The sequence below is a fragment of the Carcharodon carcharias genome, chromosome 18 (assembly GCF_017639515.1).
Source record: "Carcharodon carcharias isolate sCarCar2 chromosome 18, sCarCar2.pri, whole genome shotgun sequence".
Lineage (NCBI taxonomy): Eukaryota > Metazoa > Chordata > Chondrichthyes > Lamniformes > Lamnidae > Carcharodon > Carcharodon carcharias.
Window position 1 is genome coordinate 95,488,397 of NC_054484.1, and position 20,958 is coordinate 95,509,354.

At 42.3% G+C, this 20,958-nt stretch overlaps 1 protein-coding gene across 4 annotated transcripts in view; it reads left to right on the forward strand.

The window, feature by feature from the left end:
• Nucleotides 1-20,958, forward strand: part of rb1 (retinoblastoma 1) — a 246,209-nt gene that overhangs the window by 26,155 nt on the left and 199,096 nt on the right. For all 4 annotated transcript variants that reach the window (XM_041210963.1, XM_041210965.1, XM_041210964.1 and 1 more), the window contains exons 3-4: nt 12,132-12,235; nt 13,677-13,811. In XM_041210963.1, coding sequence (XP_041066897.1) covers nt 12,132-12,235; nt 13,677-13,811 — 239 coding nt within the window. The remainder of the gene's footprint in view (nt 1-12,131; nt 12,236-13,676; nt 13,812-20,958) is intronic.

A 20,958-nucleotide genomic window follows, 5' to 3' on the forward strand; every position in this document is an offset into this window, starting at 1 on the left:
ATAACAACTCCTAAGTAACCTCATTCCCAGTTACACACCCACTTTAAGGCAACAGTCCAAAATAAATTTTAGATTTAAACAACACCAGCAAGTTAACACAGTACCCACTGGACAGTGGAATTCCAAATGGGTGTCTCCAGCTTCAGTTACTTTACATAGCAGATTTCTGTACAAATGGCTGGAGGCTTCTTGTGGGTTCTTTGACACATTCCTGTTTGATCTTACATGGCCCTCTCCTCACAGAGCCTTTCATTCTCCTTTATACATATTTCTCTCTTTAATATGCAAATTCTATTGTTCCATATGTCTTTGAAACCGTATCTTCCTCATAATATGAAAACTTTCATGTTGCCAATATTGTCAGTAACCTTTGGGAAAAATAAACACGCTCCTTAGCCTTGCTTACCTGGCTAGTTGTAAACAGACTAAGTTCCCTTTGAAATCCAAACAATCCTTTCATTTATTTAAATAATGCAAATTCCCATCACACCTTATATGCTAAGCCAGCATCCATGTTTACTCATTAGTATTTTGAGCATGTTTCTACATCTAGCTTCTTTTGATGATTTCAAGCTTGCGGTGACTTGACTCCAAATGTAATTAAATAAGAGCCACCTATACTTACACCCATAAACCTACTCTACAATAACCAGAAAAATATTATGAAAAGTATTAAACTTTCATCACAGATGGCATCATTTCAACATATTGGTATGACACAGCTGATTCTTTTTCCTACAATCTGGTGGAATTACCAAACATATCTCTTAATTATCTTTTATGGACCACTGAAACATGCTTTCAGATGTCCCCCCTGTAATGTCAAGAATACTAACATCTCATCCCCTAGTTGTAATGTTCGGGCCACTGCATGCTTATCTGCCTATTCTTTCCCCCTTGTTTGAGAAACTTTAAGATGTACTTAATCCACTTTGCAGGCTCCCATGAGCCGTTCCTGGTATGCAGACACATAATCTAACATAGAGGATTTGTCCTTCTCTCCTAAAAACTTTTCTTTGATTAATTTAAGAGGACCTCTTATCTCATGTTTGTAAATTAATTCAAAAGGGCTAAAACCAGTAGATTCATTGGTGAATCTCAGGTAGCAAACAAAAGAAAATCCAGTCCTTTGTCCCAATCATGGGGCTATTCATGACGATATGCTTTAATCATTGTTTTGAGAGTTTGATGGTCCCTCTCTAAAACTTTCTGTATTTGTGAATGATATGCTGTGGAATTTAACTGTTTTATACCTAAACTACTTACGTTCTGAAAAATTTTAGACACAAAATTGGAACCTTGATCCAACTGGATCTCTACCGGTAATCCAGATTGTGTAAAAAAATTAGGTTAACTTCTCTATCACTACTTTAGCTGTGATGGTTTGTAAAAGGATCGCCTCTGGAAATAGAGTGGTCATATCCATAATAGTAAGGATATAGTGGAGTCCTACTTTCGTTTTTGGTAACAGTCCCCCACAGCCCATTAACACCCTACTGAATGGATCCTCAAAAATGGTATAGGAATTAAGGGTGCTGGTTTAAGTGTATGTTGTGGTTTTCCTACCATCTGTTATGTATGGCATGTTTTACAAAACTGCACCATGTCCTTATGAAGACCTGGCAGGTAAAACTGCCGGTTTTTCTGCGCTGGAGTTTTTTGTATCACTACATGTCCTGACATAGGAGTTTCATGTGCTATCCATAATATCTCTTTATGATATTTGGGTGGCACCACTACCTGATGAACAAGTGTCCACTCCTCATCTGCAGGTCTGTGAGGAGGTCTCCACTTCCTCATTAGTGTTCCATTTCTAATATAACAACATTCTGGAACCACCTTAGCCTCAGCTTCAGTTTGGGCTGATTGTGCTTAACTTAGCTTGCTGAGCCTCAACTGGAGAAGATTTGCTAAAACATCTCTTTTGGATCAGTTTCGGCTAACTGATTATTTGTGGTATCACTTTGATCTTTGATGATAGACTTTGCCTTGTCCAGTCCCTTCCCACCTGATTCCTCTGACACCTTACGTCACATCAACAATTTCCAGTTCCCTGGCCCCAACCGCTTCCTCTTCACCATGGATGTCCAATCCTTCTACGCTTCCATCCCCCACCAGGATGGTCTGAGGGCCCTTAGCTTCTTCCTCGAACAGAGGCCCGAACAATCCCCATCCACCACTACTCTCCTCCGTCTGGCTGAACTTGTTCTCACACTGAACAATTTCTCCTTCAACTCCTCTCACTTCCTCCAAATAAAAGGTGTGGCTATGGGTACCCGCATGGGCCCCAGCTATGCCTGTCTCTTTATGGGGTATGTGGAACATTCCTTGTTGCAGTCCTACTCCGGCCCCCTTCCACAACTCTTTCTTCGGTAAATCGATGATTACTTCGGTGCTGCTTCATGCTCTCGTCGGGACTTGGAAAAATTTATTAATTTTGCTTCCAATCTCCACCCCTCCATCATTTTCACGTGGTCCATCTCTGACACTTCCCTTCCCTTCCTTGACCTCTCTGTCTCAATCTCTGGTGATAGACTGTCCACCAATATCCATTACAAGCCTACCGACTCCCACAGCTACCTTGACTGCAGCTCCTCCATCCCATTCTCTCAGTTCCTTCGCCTCCGTCGCATCTGTTCCGATGATGCTACCTTCAAAAACAGTTCCTCTGACATGTCCTCCTTCTTCCTTAACCGAGGTTTTCCACCACGGTCGTTGACAGGGCCCTCAACCATGTCCGGCCCATCTCCCGCGCATCTGCCCTCACGCCTTCTCCTCCCTCCCAGAAATATGATGGGGTCCCCCTTGTCCTCACTTATCACCCCACCAGCCTCCGCATTCAAAGGATCATCCTCCGCCATTTCCGCCAACTCCAGCATGATGCCACTACCAAACACATCTTCCCTTCACCCCACCTGCCGGCATTCCGTAGGGATCGTTCCCTCCGGGACACCCTGGTCCACTCCTCCATCACCCCCTACTCCTCAACCCCCACCTATGGCACCACCCCATCCCCACGCAAAAGATGTAACACCTGCCCCTTCACTTCCTCTCTCCTCACCATCCAAGGGCCCAAACACTCCTTTCAAGTGAAGCAACATTTCACTTGCATTTCCCCCAACTTAGTCTACTGCATTCGTTGCTCCCAATGCGGTCTCCTCCACATTGGAGAGACCAAACATAAACTGGGCGACCGCTTTGCAGAACACCTGCGTTCTGTTCGCAAGAATGACCCAAACCTCCCTGTCGCTTGCCATTTCAACACTCCACCCTGCTCTCTTGCCCAAATGTCTGTCCTTGGCTTGCTGCATTGTTCCAATGAAGCCCAACGCAAATTGGAGGAACAACACCTCATCTTCCGACTAGGCACTTTACAGCCTTCCGAACTGAATATTGAATTCAACAACTTTAGGTCTTGACCTCCCTCCTCCATCCCCACCCCCTTTCTGTTTCTTCCCCCTTCCTTTTGTCTTTTTCCAATAAATTATATAGATTTTTCTTTTTCCTTCCTATTTCCATTATTTTTAAATATTTTTAAATCTTTTATGCTCCCCCCACCCCCACTAGAGCTATACCTTGAGTGCCCTACCATCCATTCTTAATTAGCACATTCGTTTAGATATATATCACCAACTTCAACACCTATGTGTTCTTTTGTTCTGTTGTCTGTGACATCTTTTGATGATCTGCTTCTATCACTATTTGCTTGTCCTCACAACCACACCCCGCCTCCACTTGTCTCCCCCCACACACACACACACACACACACACACACACACACACCTTAAACCAGCTTATATTTCACCCCTTCCTTGGATTCACCTAGTTCTGTCGAAGGGTCGTGAGGACTCGAAACGTCAACTTTTTTCTTCTCCGCCGATGCTGCCAGACCTGCTGAATTTTTCCAGGTAATTCTGTTTTTGTTTTGGATTTCCAGCATCTGCAGTTTTTTGTTTTTATCTTTGCTTAGCTGTTGCTTGGGTCATCACATGAAGGAAAAATTCCTGCAACCTTTTCCTGTAACTGCTCTGTCTCTTTAACCTCACTTGGGCTTTCTGTAATTATGGGGGAAGCTACTACCTTTGCTCCAGCTAAATCATTTCCCAGGAGTAAATTAACTCCATCTGCTGAACAACCCCAACTGTCGCTTTCCTGGACAATAGGTCACATTCCAAGTGCACCCGATACAAAGGTACAGGTATATACTCCCCACCAGTACCATTGACTGAAACGTAGGCTTTTAATGTGCTTTCTGGTGCAAAAGTATTTTGAGTAGCTCCTGTATCTCTAAGTATGATTTAGCTATCTCATTTGAGTTTTAAGGGCTACTTTTCTCCTCGACAAAAATTCATTATAATTCTCATGTATAACTCTTATGTATCTCATTCACCTCTCCTGAACTCTCAGCAGTGTCCACGCTCAATTTCACAGCTGCAGGTAATGCTACAACTTGATCTGTTGTACTTTCAGTCAGGGTTCCTTTTCCTGAATCACGCTTATGTACCCCAGTAGGTCCCATGGATTTTCTGCACAACTTCCAGCAATCGGCACGAACATGTCCCACCTTGTTACAATGGAAACACTTAAGCCTTTGAGTATCACTTCCATCTTCAGCACGTTCCTTTCTGGCCTGAGGAAGAGTTTCTGGGATATTCCCAGCTGTCTCTTCTCTTCCCTGGCTACTTGCCCTCCTTTTCACAGAATCTCACAATCACACTTTTACCTTGCCACCTTCTATTCTACTCGGGTTTGTGGGGATGAAAGAAAAGGGTTTAGATTTATGGACTTGCTCATAATTGTCCGCCTTCTGAGCTGCCTGTCTAGTTGTTTTAACCCTCTGGTGTTCAACATGGGTTCTAACTACTAGAGGAAATGAATTTTTAAATTCTTCCAAGAGAATTATTTCTCCAAGAACTTCATACCTTTCATAGCTTAATGCCTTTATTGAACAGTCAAAATTACTTTGCTTTACCCTCTCAAACTCAATATAGGTCTGCCCAGGCTGTTTACTTATTCTGATCTTTCTGCCTGTATGCCTCAGGGACTAACTCATATGCACTAAGAATAGCCTTTTTTTACTGCGTCATAATTCACCGATACCTCTTCTGTAAGTGAAGCATAAACCTCATGAGCTCAGCCCACCAACCTACACTGTAAGAGCAATGTCCAGATTTCATTTTGCAACTTCATTTGCTTAGCTACCTTCTCAAATAAAATAAAGCATACCTCTACATCCCTTTTCTCAAACTTTGGAAGAGCTTGTACAAATTTAAGCATCTCCCCATTAGGCTTTGGGTTGGAGGTGTTTTCATCATCAGAATCTTCCTCAGCATCTGAGGCCTCTTTTTTAAGGTCCAGCCTTTTAAGCTGGAATTCCCTTTCTCATTCCTTGCCTCTTTCTTTTGCCTCTCTTTCTTTACCCTTCTCCCTTGACTGAAATTCCAGTTCCAGCTTCCTAAATGCTCTTTCTCTTTAATGCCTGCTTTCTTTCCTTTTCCTCGCTTTCGCTTTGCTTTTCTTTTTCCTCCAGCCTTTTCAATTCCAATTCTTTCTTTTGCCTCAAATTCAAGTTTTTAAATTTCCTTCAAGTTATTTCATTTGAACTGGATCTTAGCTAACTCAATTGACTCACCCCTTGGAGAATGTGGTCTCTCTGGTATCATTTCCAGTTTTAAATGCTGCGCTATTATCTCAACTATGCCTGCTTTCCTTGCCCCTTCGGGTATTTCTAATTCCAGCTTATCTGCCAATCCATTAGCTTACTCTTGGTTAATTTCTGTAGACCAGTCACGGTTATGTTTTCCACCTATAAAGAAAGCCTTGGCAACTTCCAATGCCATTTTAGTTTACCAATGTATAAGAAACCTGGTCTCTATCCTTTTATCCTTTACCAATTATTATTCCACGCCCAATCACCTGTCCACATTTCAAAATCCTGCAAGAGCCCCCAATTTATGTTACGACAAATTATCAAGTTCCACTAGTCCGTGCCATTAATTTAAGTGCTTAATTTTCTTACCAAAATGGCCATTTGTGTACCTATACCTCTAGTACCCAGAAGAAAAGAGACTCTGACTAGGTTCTTTCAATATATACACACACACAGACAAAGAGAGTCTCTCTGCAGAGATGGGCTTTGGAGGATGGGCATTATAAAGTAAAGGATCAAGTCCACAGGGTCTCGACGCTGTCAACCTGGAGTTGTCTTGTGTGGATGCCTGGAAGTTCTCACCATTCCTTAGCTTTGCAGCTCCAAATGCACACTAGTTACATTCAGATGAAGGTTCTCCGGCTACAGGTTGATAGCCACACACAATTTTAGGTAAGGTAGAGAGAGCAAGCCAGTCAAGGTAGTCTTTCCTCAGCTTGTTCTCTCCAACAAAACTGCCTTCAAAACAAGCAGGTTCACAACTTAATCTTTTTCTCTTTTTGCCATGCCTTTTTTGTCTCCCAGCTTTCCATTAAATAAAGTGCTTTGCAGTTCAAAGAAACAAACAACTCCTTCTCAAGTACCATATAGGTGTGGTGATTTCTTGTAATAGGCCTGCTTGTTCACAGTTCTGAGGTGAACTTATGACCTTTTTAAAAACAAATCCCAGGTTAGCATCCAGATCATGTTATGTCCTTCCATTTTGTAAAAGAAAACTTCAGTCTTGAGAGACATGATTCTAACACACACCTAACCACACTATTTAAGAAAGAAGGGAGAGAAAAAAAGGGTACTACAGTCCTATCATCTTGACATCATTACTTGGAAAAATGCTAGAACCTATTTTAAAGGATGTGATAACTGGACACTTAGAAAATAATGGTAGCATTGGGCAGAGTCAACATGGATTTATGAAAGGGAAATCATGTTTGACAAACCGGTTGGAGTTTTTGAGGATATAACTGTCAGAATATAAGGTTACTCGTGGTTATGGTGTATTTAGATTTTCAGAAGGATTTCGATAAGGGCGTACACGGGTTAGTAAGTAAAATTAGAGGAAATGGAATTGGGTAATATGCTGGCATGGATGGAGAATTGGTTAACAGACTAAAAACAGAGTAGGAATGAACAGGTCATTTTCAAGTCAGCATGCTGTGTCTTGTGGGGTATTGCAAGGATCAGTGCTTGGGCCCCAGCTATTCACAATCTATATCAATGATTTGGATGTGAGGGCCAAATGTAATATTTCCAAATTTCATGATGAGACAAAACTAGGTGGGAATGTGAGTTGTGAGGAGGTTGCAAAGAGTCTTTAAAGGGATTTAGACTGGATAAGTGAGTGGGAAGGAACATGGCAGATGAAATATGAATGGAGGGGAAAGCAAACATTTCCCTTCTAAAGGAAATGATTGATAGTAACAAACATGTTAAAAGCAAGCTTTAGAAGGAAATCAACGCTTACCCTTCTCAGTATTCGAAGTCAGAAGTGGATGGGTTTTGGTTAACTTGCAGGAAGCAGTAAATATGGCACAGGGAGACGGGGAAAATTTGTGTTTGAATATCGAAAACAATCGAAACTGCTTTGCTGAGGAAATTCCTGGTGAATGGAGAAAGATCACAGGGAAATACAGCAAATGGATAAGTTTTTAAAAAAAACACTATTCGTATATCTAGGGGGAGGTAAAGTCAGAATCTATCCAATTCTGGGACTCAGTATCTTGTATTTGTAACTGAGGATCTACATCCTGTAATTATGTTTGGAGGACATCTTGAAACCTTCTCACAAACCCCGGGGGCCATGGACCCCAGGTTGAAAAACTATGTCACCTTCCTCCCACCAACAGAGAAAAAGGAGAAAATCTTTAAACAGGAGCCAATACCAATATTAGAAATGGTCTTTTCAGCACGTGAATTTAAATTGGTTTATGAAGGAAACATCAGTGATTCACAGTTCATTGACATTTTAGTATCAGAACCCAACTTCGCTGACCACCTCAAATGTATGTTTCACCCCTCACTGTATTTTGGGGGAAGCTATGTAAGTAAATGGGCGAGAAAGGAACAAAACAATATGTTGATAGGGAGGGATGAAGTAAGGTGGTGGAGGCTTGTTTGGAGCATAAACACAAATGGCATAGACCTGTTGGACTGAATGGCCTGTTTCTGTCCAGTAAATTCTATGTACTCCTATGTGACCTTTGCACAGATAGTGTGGAAAAATATGAAGTTATCTACTTTGTTAGGAAAAACAGAAATGCAGAACATTTCTTAATTGGTAAAAGATTGGGAAGTGTTGATGTCCAAAGGGACCTGGGTGTCCTTTTTCATAAGTCACTGAAAGCGAACATGCAGGTGCAACAAACAGTTAGGAAGACCTTCATTGAAAGAGAGCTTTTGTGCTCTCTCTCTCTCTCACACACACACACACACACACACACACACACACACACACGCTCATTCCTCGCTCACACCTCACACACACACGCGCGCACACAGACCTCACACACACACACACCTCTCTCTCACCCACAACCTCTCTCTCACACACACAGACCTCTCTCTCACACACACATAGACCTCTCTCTCTCATACACACAGACCTCTCTCTCACACACACACAGACCTCTCTCTCACACACACACAGACCTCTCTCTCACACACACACAGATCTCTCTCTCACACACGCGCGGGCGGACCTCTCTCCCACACGCGCGCTCACAGATCCCTCACACAGACCCCACCCATACCCACACAGACGCCACCTATACCCACACAGACGCCACCCATACCCACACAGACTTCACCCACACATACACACACCCCACACTCTTACTCTCACACTCACTCACTCACTCACACACTTCTTTCACTCACAAACACACGCACGCACACACCTCACACAGGTGCGCGCACGAACACCCCACACTCTCACACACACACACCTCACTCTCACACACTCACCTCACACTCACACGCACCCCTCACTGACACACACACACACAAGATCTTGCACACTCACACACAGACCGCGTTCGCGTGCACATCGCGCTCATACGTTCGCGCCCACACAGACAGTTAACACACTCACTCACACCAACACACACACCATCACGCATGCGCGCAACACTTACTACACTTCTTGCCCGCGCACTGGCGCGCACACTCCGCATGTATTCTCACCCGCCCACGCGCATTCTCGTACGCCCTCTTGCCCGCCTGCTCGCTCTTGAGTAGGCTCAAGTCATAACCTGTTTCAAAAACGCAATACTGCTGATGTTGGGAGTCTGAAATATTCACATACTCTGGCCTTTCCCACTGTGATCCTGAATGATCTAGGCTCAGCAAAGGACAAAGATATATCTCCTTATGCCCCCACCTCAATGAACTTCAAGTTCAGCAAGACATTGAGCTCTTCTTTCATCTTTGTCTCCGTACTCGCTTCTTTGGCCATGAGTCCTTCCACCTCCCTCAATTTACCCCATCCCACAGTGGACCCGTCTCCAGCATTCTCTCTCCATCTGCACCCCTCTGACTTCTTGCCCTTCCTTGACCTTTGCACTGAGATGTGTTGGAGTGACATTGACGTTGTCAATTTCTCTGCTCCCCTCATTCATTCTAACTTGCCCTCCTCTGACTTTGCTGGACTCCATACTCTTGGATCCAATCCTATCTTTGTTATCAAACCTGCTGATGGGTGGTGCTGTTGATGTCTGGCGAGTTGACCCCATTGAAGTGGGGGCATAAGGGGATATAGCTGAGTCCTTTGCTGAGCCCAGATCATTCAGGATCAGAGAGGGAAAGGCCAGATAGTATTTGAATATTTCAGACTCCCAACATCTGCAGTATTTTGCTTTTGAAATAGTTTATAACTTGAGCCTACTCCACCATTCAATAAGATCATGGCTGATCTGATTGTAACCTCAACTTCACACTCCTGCCTACACTCGGTAACCTTTCACCCCCTTGCTTATCAAGAACCTATCTACCTCTACCCTAAAAATAGAGTTGACCTCTACCCAACAGAGGCTGAATGCCAACTCTCCAACACTTCCTCCTATCTCTTCCTGGACATTACCCCACCACCTAGGTCTGTCATTGACCTTATCTTGTCAGGAAGCTTCCTTGCACAGCCTCTAAACTCATAGACTCCCAACCCCAAACTGCCTATCTGTTGACCTCCTTCCCAAGATCTACAGACATTTAGACCTATTGTTTCAGTCTGTTTCTGCCCCATTGAGCTGATTTCTTCCCATCTCAATTCTTTTTTTCTCTTCTTGTCCAGTCTTCCCCCACCTATATCTGTGACTCCTCTAATGCCATCTCCACTTTAACAATTTCCAATTTCCTGGCTCTTCTCTTCACCCTGGACATCTCTTGACTCTACACTTCTATCCCCCACCAGGACGGCCTTCAGGCTCTCTCCTCCTTCCTTGAACAGAAGCCCAACCAGTTTCCATCCACCACCCTCCACCTGGCTGAGTTCTTTCTCACATTGAACTATCTCTCCTTTAACCCAACTCATTTCCTCCAAGTAAAAGATATTGTTGTGGATACCTGCATGGGTCCTACTTATGCCAACCATATTGTGAGATATGTGGGATTTCCTTGTTCCTATTCTGCTCAAGCACCCTCTGTCGACTCTTGTTCCATTGGTTCCTGCTCTTGCTTGGAACTGGAAAAGTTTCTTAACTTTGCTTTCAATTTCCACCTTCTCTGACCTTCAAATGGTCCATATCTTCCCTTCCCTTCCTCAACTTCTATATCTCCATTTGGTGGGATAGGCTATCAACATATATTCATAATAGGCCCACTGATTCTCACAGCTATCTTGAGTATACTTTCTCATATAAGGTTATTGATTCCAGTCTCAATTTTTCTGTCACATCTGTTCTGATGACATAAGCTTCCACACTGGCGCTTCCAATGTGTCTTCCTTTTTCATCAACCCGTCCCTCTGCAACACACACACACACACACACACACACACATCACCCCCCAACCTTCAGTGATTGACAGGGCCTTCGGCAGTTTCTGACCTATTTCTCGTAATTCTTCTCTCACCCCTTTCCTTCCTTTCCAGAACTATGTCCTTACCTTTCACCCCACCAGCTTCCATAGTCGGCGGATCATCCTCTGTCATTTCTGGCACCTCCAGCCACCACCAAACACATCTTCCCCTCCCCTTTCAACCTTCTAAAGGGACCATTCCCTCCACGACATGCTGGCCTATGTCTCAATCTCTCTCAACATCCTGTCCCCTTCCCATCGTGCCTTCTCATGCAAGTGCAGGAGATGCAACTTGTATTCTTTTGCCTCCTCCCTCATCACCATCCAAGGCCCCAGTCACTCTTCCTGGGTGAAAAAGCAATTTGTGTGCTTCTTTCAACATAGTACACTGTATTTACTGCTCACAATGTGGCCTGCTGTACACTGGGGAGACCAAACGGAGATTGGGTGACAGCTTTACAAAACACCTTCACTCAGTCTGCAAGCATGATCCAGAGCTTTAGATAGCCTGCCATTTTAATTTTCTAGCCTATTGTCATGCTGTTATCTCTGTCCTCAGCCCAGTGCAGTGTTCCAGTGAAGCTCAACACAAGCTCAAGGAACCTCATCTTTCGATTAGGCACTTGGCAGCTTTTCAGATTCAACACTGGTTCACAACAATTTCAGACTGTAATCTCTGCCCCTATTTTGTTTCCCTTTTTGTGCCTATTTTGGTTTTAATGTAGTTTTTCACCCGTTTTTGCTTTCGGGCAGCAGCTGTTCATTTTCTGCCATGTATACTTCCTCTGGACACATCTTTTGTTTCTTCACTTGTTCCATCATCACTTCATTTGGCTTTATGCAACCAACATTTTTGTCATTTAATGTCTCCCTTTTTCCAACCTATCACAGATCTTCACTTTTATTCCTTTTCCACTCTCCCCCATTTCTCGTGCTTAAAACCTATTACGTTTCTAACTTCCTAGTTCTGAAAGGCCATCAACTTGAAACGCTAACTCTGTTTTTCTCTCCACAGTTGCTGCATGGGCTGTTGTTTCCAGCTTTTCTGTTTGTAATATGTTATAATCAATTTCAAACCTAGTTGGCACTTGCTTTTATTTATTTATTCATTGAAGTGCTTTGTTTTCATTTATGTTCATATTCATTTTTATTCAATTAATATTTTCATTAAGTTAAATTGGATGCTCTCTTCTAGGATGCCATACGAAAGTATTGGGGTATCTGCATCTTCATTGCAGCTGTAGACTTGAATGCAGTTTCCTTCACTCAGACAGAATTGCAGAAAACATTAGATCTGAAGTAGGTTTATGTATTGTTCTCATTTTATTATTTGCCTTTGAAATTGTTATTTAATCACTGAAATAGTTTTTATTTTTCTGAGATTCAAGAGTTTGCCAATCAGATTGAACAAATCATGAACATCAAGTTGAACTTTTTTTTCTAAGAATTGCTTATTCTATTGGCCAAGTGTTAATACATAGCTTTGTTGCATTGATTTCATCCTGCAAATGTGCATGCAGAGTAGCAAAATTTCCATGTGTACTGTGTTCAGGACACCATATTAGAATGTTAGCTTTAGGTGCAGTAGCTGTAGCTTAATCAGTTGAGGTTTTGAGCTTCAGAACGTAGGCTGTGAGATTGCAGTAGAAGGCCTTGTAACAGGTCATGAAAATCTAACGAAATTAGAAAAAGGAAAGGCAACAGAACACAGGCCCAACAAGCAAGCAAAGGTGCAGCTGATTAATAAGCTAAGTTTTTAGAAAAAAGTGCAAAGCTAGGCCAAGAGGTTGAATTCATTGACTAAAGCGAGTTAATACTCTATTAAATCCCTCAGATATGGTAAAAAGGGAATGTGTGCTTGTGTTGTCCTCATTGGTCAGCCTTGGGTTTACTAAAGACCAGCTCCGTGCCTAAAAAGGGAAAGCATCAGCAAGCGTGTCCTCTTAGTGACTTGCTCAAGAATCCAAGGCTCAGATTGTTTGGGAAATGTAATGGACAGAAAAGGGCTCCTAAAGAAGAGGAAAATAATGCTTTAGAAAGGAGGGAGTATGGACAAGGATAGTGTTGTGTTAATTCAGAGAAGAGAATTAATAAACATGATACTGAGTAATTTGATACACAAGTTTGATGGTAAATATGAATTATGGGGCAGTGGTCTCACCTCTACCAACATCGAGAGATGTGACGGACTGATCTAGAGTGTGAACATCTTAATCTGCCCTGAAAGCGTTTTCAACCCTGCTTATTTGTATCTGAAACTTGCCCTCTGCAAGTAGAAAGCACACCTCGAGAAGTGAAGTAGTAGAAAAAATTATACTCTGACATCCTGATGTGTATGTATTGACTTAATTATTTTTAAGTGGGTGAGCTTGACCCAGATGAGGCTTACATCATATTTTGATGCACACTTTATTTCAGTAATTATTTTAATCATTGTAATATCAGAACCACTGCAATAGACTAGTCAAAAATCAGAAAAAACATTTGCTTTTGTGTGCACTGTTGTGTATTTGTGGATCTGTTATTGCTGGAGAGTCATAAATGTGAATGATATCAAATTTATTAGTTTATTCCTGTTGATTCAAAGTTGAGTTGCTGGATACTTTTGAAATATTTTAGTGCAAAAAAGCAACTTTGATTTAACAGGAGATGATGATTTCAAAATGAGTGATAACAGCAGTGTAGATGGCGTTGATAAAAATTATGTTTTTTAATTATTTTTTCTCTCTCCTTCCTGAAGTATGACTGAGTTCTTGCAGTTGCTGAAGAAAATGGATGTGAACTTGGACACTGTTAGCACTAAAGTAAATTCAGTGGTGTTGAAACTGGAAAAGAAGTGCCTTGTTTTCACTGCACTCTTTGAAAAATTTAAGAGGTAACTTTAAAAATATTTGTTGTTACTGTTTAGCTTCTAAGCTTGCAATAATGAAGAATACAGGAGAGCATGCAGGAGCAACACCAGGCATACATAAAAATGAGGTCAACCTGGTGAAGCTGTAACACAGGACTATTTGCATGCCAAATAGTGGAAGCAGCATGCGATAGATAGAGCAAAGCGATCCCACAACCATTGGATTAGATCAAAGCCCTGTTGTCCTTCTACATCTAGTCGTGAATGTTGGTGGATAATTAAACAATTAACTGGGGGAGGAAGTTGCACAAATGTCCTCATACTAAATAATGGGGCTGCAAAAGACAAGCTGAAACCTTTGCAGCCATCTTCAGCCAGAAATGCTGGGTGGATGATCCATCCCTACCTCCTCCTGAGGTCCCCCGCATCATGGATGCCAATTTTCAACCAATTCAATTCACTCCACGTGATATCTAGAAATGGCTGAAAGTATTGGATATTGCAAAGGCAAAGGGCCCTGACAACATTCAGGCAGTGGTACTGAAGACTTGTGCTCCAGAACTATCCACACCCTTAGCCAAGCTGTTCCAGTACAGCTACAACATTAGCGTCCACCTACCAATGTAGAACGTTCCTAAGGTTTGGCCTTTCCATCAAAAGCAGGACAAATCCAATGTGTCCAATTATGCCCCCCCTCCCCCATCAGCCTACTCTCAATTATCAGCAAAGTGATGGAAGATGTCGTCAACAGTGCTATCAAGTAGCATTTACTCAGCAATAAATCTGCTCACTGATGCTAGGTTCCGCCAGGGTCACTCAGCTCCTGACCTCATTACAACCTTGGTCCAAATATGGACAAAAGATCTGAACTCGAGATGAAATGAGCATGACTGCCCTTGACATCAAGGCATCATTTGACTGAGTGTGGCATCAAGGAGCCCTAGCAGAACTGAAGTCACTGGGAATCAGGGAAAAGTCTCCACTGATTGGGGTCATAAACATAAGGTCAGAAGTGGGGATGTTCGCTGCTGATTATTGCGTAATGCTCAATGCAATTAGAGCCTCCTCAGATACTGAAGCTGTCCATGTCAGTATGCAGCAAGACTGGCTGACATTTAGGCTCGGACTGATAAGTGGCAAGTAACATTTGTGTCAAGCAAGTGCCAGGCAATGACAATCTCCAACAAGTGAGAATCTAACCATCTCTCCTTGACATTCAATGGCATTACCATTGCTGAACCCCCCCACTATTAACATCCTGGGGGTTACCATTCACGGAAAACTGAACTGTGCCTACGAGAGTAGGCCAGAGGCTGGGGATTCTGCGGTGAGTAACTCATTCCCTGACTACCCAAAGCCTGTCCATCTACAAGGCACAGGTCAGGAGTGTGATGGACTACTTGCCACCTGACTGGATGAGCATGGCTCCAACAGCACTCAAGGAGCTCAGCAGCACCCAGGACAAAGCAGCCAGCTTGATTGGCACTGCATCCACCACCTTAAACATTCAATCCCTCCACCAACAATGCACAGTGGCAGCAGCGTGTACCATTTACAAGATGTACTGTAGCAACTCACCGAAACTCCTTCAACAGCACCATCCAAACCCGCGATCTCTACCACCTAGATGGACAAGGGCAGCAGACACATGGGAACACTGCCACCTGCAAGTTCCCCTCCCAAGCTGCATACCATCCTGACTTGGAACTATATTGCCATTCCATCACTGTCGTTGGATCAAAATCCTGGAACTCCCTTCCTAACAGCACTGTGGGTGCACCTACACTACATGGACTACAGAGGTTCAAGAAGGTGGCTCACCACATCCTTTTCCAGGGCAATTCCTAGAGGTTAATTGGTATGATCTTATAGCCAAATGCGGAGACATAGTTACAAGTAGATCAAAGTTGGGAATTAAATATTCAAGGGTATGTGACTTTTCGAAAGGACAGGCAGGAAGGAAAGGGTGGTGGGGTAGCTTTGTTAGCATGAGATGGAATAAGTGTGATTGCAAGAAATTATCTTGGATCGGAAGATGTGGAATCTATTTGGGTGGAGGTAAGAAATAACAAGGGGAAGAAAACACTGGTGGGAGTATCCTATAGGCCCCCTAACAGTAGCTATGCTGTAGGACAGAGAATAAATCAGGAAATAATGAGGGCATGAAAAAAAGGCAGCATATTAATCTTCATGTAGATTGGGAAAATCAAATTGGCAGAGGTAGTAACAAGCAAGAATTCATAGTGTATTTGGGACAGTTTCCTGGAACAATATGTTGTGGATCCAACCAGGGATCAGGCTATGTTGGATCTGGTTATGTGTAATGAGGTAGGTTTACTAAATGATCTGAGAGTAAAAGATCCCCTAGGAAATAGTGATCATAACATGGTGGAATTTAGCATTCATTTTGAGAGTGAGAAACTTAGTTTGGAAACAACTGTGCTGAACTTAAGGGTAATTACAAAGGAATGAGGGCAGAGTTGGCTGGAATGGACTGGGAAAGGAGTTTAGCAGAAAAGATGGTTGATGAACAATGACAGACATTTAATAAAATAGTTCATGACTTACAGCAAAGATATATCCCAGTGAGGAGGAAGGATTGTAGAAAGGGGATAAACCAACCATGGTTAACTAAGAAAGTTAAGGATATGACCAAATAAAAAATAAAGAGGGAGAAAATAAATTTTGAGGGTAAACTAGCAAGTAATATAAAAATAGATAGTAAGAGCATTAAATATATAAAAAGGAATAGAGAGGCCAAAGTCAACATAGGCTCCTTAGAGAATGAGGCTGGGGAAATAATAACGGGGAACCAGGAAAGGCAGAGGAGTTGAATAAATACTTTGCATCAGTCTTCACAGCAAACCAAAAATACTAAATAACCAAGGGGCAAAAGTAGGGGGAGGAAATAAATACAATAACTATCACTAGAGAAAAATTACTAGGGAAACTAATGAGCCAAAGGCCAATAAGTCACCTGGACCTGATGGATTGCATCCTAGGATGTTAAAGGAAATAGCTGCAGAGATAGTGGATGCGCTGGTAGTAATCTTCCAAGAATCCTTAGATTCTGCACAAGTCCCAGAGGATTGGAAAACTGCCAATGTAATACCCTCATTCAAAAAGGGAGGGAGACAAAAAAAAGGGTAACTGTAGGCCAGTTAGCTTAACATCTGTCATTGGGAAAATGTTAGAGCCAATTATAAAGGATGTAATAGCAGAACATTTAGAAATGCATAATACAATCAAGCAGAGTTAGCATGGCTTCATTAAGGGGAAATCGTGCCTGACAAACTTATTGGAATTCTTTGAGGAGTAACAAGCAGGATAGATAAAGGGGAACCAGTAGATGTAATATATTTGCATTTCCAAAAGGCATTCAATAAGGTACCACACATAAGGCTACTAAGATAAGAAACCATGATGTCGGGGGGTAGAAAAATAGCGTGGATAGAGGACTGGCTAACTAATAGAAGACAGAGAGTTGGGATACGAGAGGGGCATTTTCAGATGTCAACCTGTAACTAGTGGAGCACCACGGGGATCAGCGGGGCCACAATTATTTACAATATATATTAATGACTTGGATGAGGGAAATGAATTTACTATCACCAAGTTTGCAGATGACACAAAAATAGGTGGGAAGGCAAATGGTGAGAATGACACAAAGAGTCTGCAGAGGGATATAGACAGGTTAAGTAAGTGGGCAAAAACGTGGCAGATGGAACATAATTTGACACTTTGGCAGGAAGAATAGAGGAGCTGAATATCACTTAAGTGGAGAAAGACTGAAGAAAGCTGCAGCACAGGGATTTAGGGGCCCTCATGCATAAATCACAAAAAGCTAGCATACAAGTTCAGCAGGTAATAGGGAAGGCAAATGGAATGTTGGCCTTCAGTTCAAAGGGAATGGAGTATAAAAATAGTGAAGCCTTGCTAAAACTATACAAGGCACTAGTTAGACCACACCTAGAATACTGTGAACAGTTTTGCTCCCCTTACCTGAGGAAAGATATACTGGCATTGGAGGCAGTCCAGAGAACTTTCACTAGGTTGATTCTGGGGGTGGAGGGATTTTCTTATGAGGAGAGGTTGAGTATGTTGGACTGTACTCATTGGAGTTTAGAAGAATGAGAGACGACCTTATTGAAACATATAAGATTTTTCGGGGGCTTGACAGGGTAGATGCTGAGGGGTTGTTTCCCCTTGTGGGAGAGTCCAGGACCAGAGGGCATAATCTCAGATTAACGGAGCGCCCATTGAGATGAGGAGAAATTTCTTCCCTCAGAGGTTAGTCAATCTGTGGAATTCTTTACCGTAGAGGCTGGGTAACTAAGTATATTCGAGGCTGAGATAGACAGATTTTTAATCAGTAAGGGAATCGAGGGTTATGGGGGAAAGGCAGGGAAGTGGAATTGAGGATTATCAGATCAGCCATGATCTCATTGACTTGTTGGGCTGAATGGCCAACTTCTGCTTCTATGTCTTAAGGCCTTATGGGTAATAAATGCTGGCCTAGCCAGCGACGCCCACATCCCATGAAAGAATTTTAAAAAGTTTATCTGTTTACAATGAGGAAAGTTGCAAACATGTCTTTACTATTCCTGTTAATATATTATTCTATTAAAATATTTTTACAGGAAGGTATTGTGAAAGAATATTGAATCTTGTGTGTTAAATTTAGGTAGAGTTGGGAAACTGATATTCATTGGGTTAGATATTATATGAGGGAATCATTAGAAAAATATATTATGTAGCTGAAGAATTCAGAATAATATATGCTTAATGAGAATTTGATAACTGGAATGTGTAGGACAGTTTAGTGCATTATGAAGAAGTTAACCCAGTGAAGCTCAGGTATTTACGAACACACAGAAGTGACAGATAAGAAAAAATCAGCTTGTCCATTGAGTAATTTTCTTTTATGTGTGCACATATGGATTTTGTTTTATTACTAGAAAGTCATAAACATGAATGATATGTCAAATATATATCAAATATATTAGTCTGCTCCTATTAATTCCAAGTTACTTAATTTGAATTGCTGGATAATTCAAAATTTTTAGTGCAACAAGCAACTTTGGTTTAACAGGAGTAGGCTGTTTCAAAACCTATCACATTCGTGATGTCAGGAATGTATGACTAAACACTTGCCAGGCTGAAGGAAGGTTGGAAAAGAACAAAAGTAACCCAGGATCAATAAAGGAGGTTGTGGGAAACTATGGACAATTCTTATCCCACCACCTCAGGTGATCAAAACCAGTCTAAGTGATCACATAGCCATGCGATCTCTGTCCTAGCCAAGAACTGGTCCGGCTCTCATGATGGCATGCAGAGAGTTAACACTCAAAGCACAAGCAGGGTATGAATTCCAGAGGTTAACTACTTTCTGGGGAAAAGAAGAATCACCTAACATCGGGTATATTCCTATTCTTGCATAATTTAAATGCCTGTCTCCTGGTCCTCACCGATCTGTCAATCTGTGAAATACCTTATCCATAGACACGCAGTCTTACCCTTTCATTATTTTTTTATACCTCTATGAGGTTGTTTCTAGGCCTACACTACTATCAATTAAATAGATGTATACTTTACACCTAACTGAATAACAAAGGTTCTTTAAGCTAGGAGTCATTTTCATAGTTCTCCTCTGAGGCTTTTTCAAGACCACTAATTGAGGGGGTCAAACTGGATATAGTACTCCAGGTGCAGTCTATCCAAAGACCTGTGCAAGGACAGAATGGTCTCCTTTGATTTGTATTGAATGCTTCCATTACCATAAGACATATATGACTTTTCTGCATTGCTCATGATTTAGTGATCTGTGCACAGTATTAAATAAATCCTTTTCTCAACCAATTTCAGTTCACTTGCCTCTAAGTTAAAAGTACGCATTTTCTTTATTCGTTCATGGGATGTGGATGTCGCTGGTAAGACCAGCATTTGTTGTCCATCCCTAATTGCTGTGGAGAAGGTGGTGGTGAGCTGTCTTCTTGAACTGCTGCAGTCCATCTGGTACTGCACCCAGTTTGTACACCTGTTAGGGATTTCCAGGATTTTGATTCTGAGAGAGTGAAAGAACAATGATTATAGTTTAAAGTCAAAACGATGTATGGTGTGGAGGGTAAATTGCAGATGATGGTGTTCCCATGCACCTGCTGCCCTTGTCCTTCTAGGTGGTAGAGGTCATGAGTTACAAAAGTGCTGTCAAAGGAACCTTGGTAAGTTTCTGCAGTGCATCTTGTATGTGGTGCACACTACTGCCATTTTGCTGATGGTGGAGGGAGTGAATGTTTAAGTAGGTGGACGGGGTACCATTGGAGTGGGCTGCTTTGTCCCGGATGATGCCAAGCTTCTTGAGTATTGTTGGAACTGCACTCAGCCAGGCAAGTGAGAGTATTCCATCATACCTCTGACTTGCACCTTGTAGATGGTGTACAGACTTTAAGGAGTAAGGGGGTCAATTACTGCTGAAGAATTCCCAGCTCTTGACCTGCTCTTGTAATCACAGTATTTTTATGGCTGGTCCAGTTCAGTTTCTGGTTGATGGTAAGCCCCCAGGAAGTTGATCATGGGGGATTCAATGATGGTAATGCCATTGAATGACAAAGGGGGATGGTTAAGTTCTCTCATGTTGGAGATGCCACTGCCCGACACTTGTGTGGCACGAATGTTGCTTGCCATTTTTCAGTCCAAGCCTGAATGTTGTCCAGGCCTTGCTACATATGGGTACAGGCTGCTTCAGTATCTGAGGAGTTTCAAATGTTACTGAACATTATGTAATCATCAGCAAAGATCCCCATTTATGATGAAGGGAAGATTATTGATGAAGCAGCTGAAGATGGTTGGGCCTAGGACACTACACTAAGGAACTCCTGCAGTGATGTCCTGGATCTGAAATGATTGACCTCCAATGCCCACAGCCATCTTCCTTTGTGCTTAGGATGACTCCAACCAGTGGAGAGTTTTCCTCCAGATTCCAATTGACTCCAGTTTTGCTAGGGTTCCTTGGTGCCAGCCTGTCAAATGCTGCCTTGGTGTCAAGGGCCATCACTCTCACTTCACCTCTTGAATTCAGCTCTTTTGTCCATGGTTGGACCAAGGTTGTAATGAGGTCAGGAGCTAAGAACCCAACCTGAGCATCAGTGGGCAGCTTATTGCTGTGTAAGTG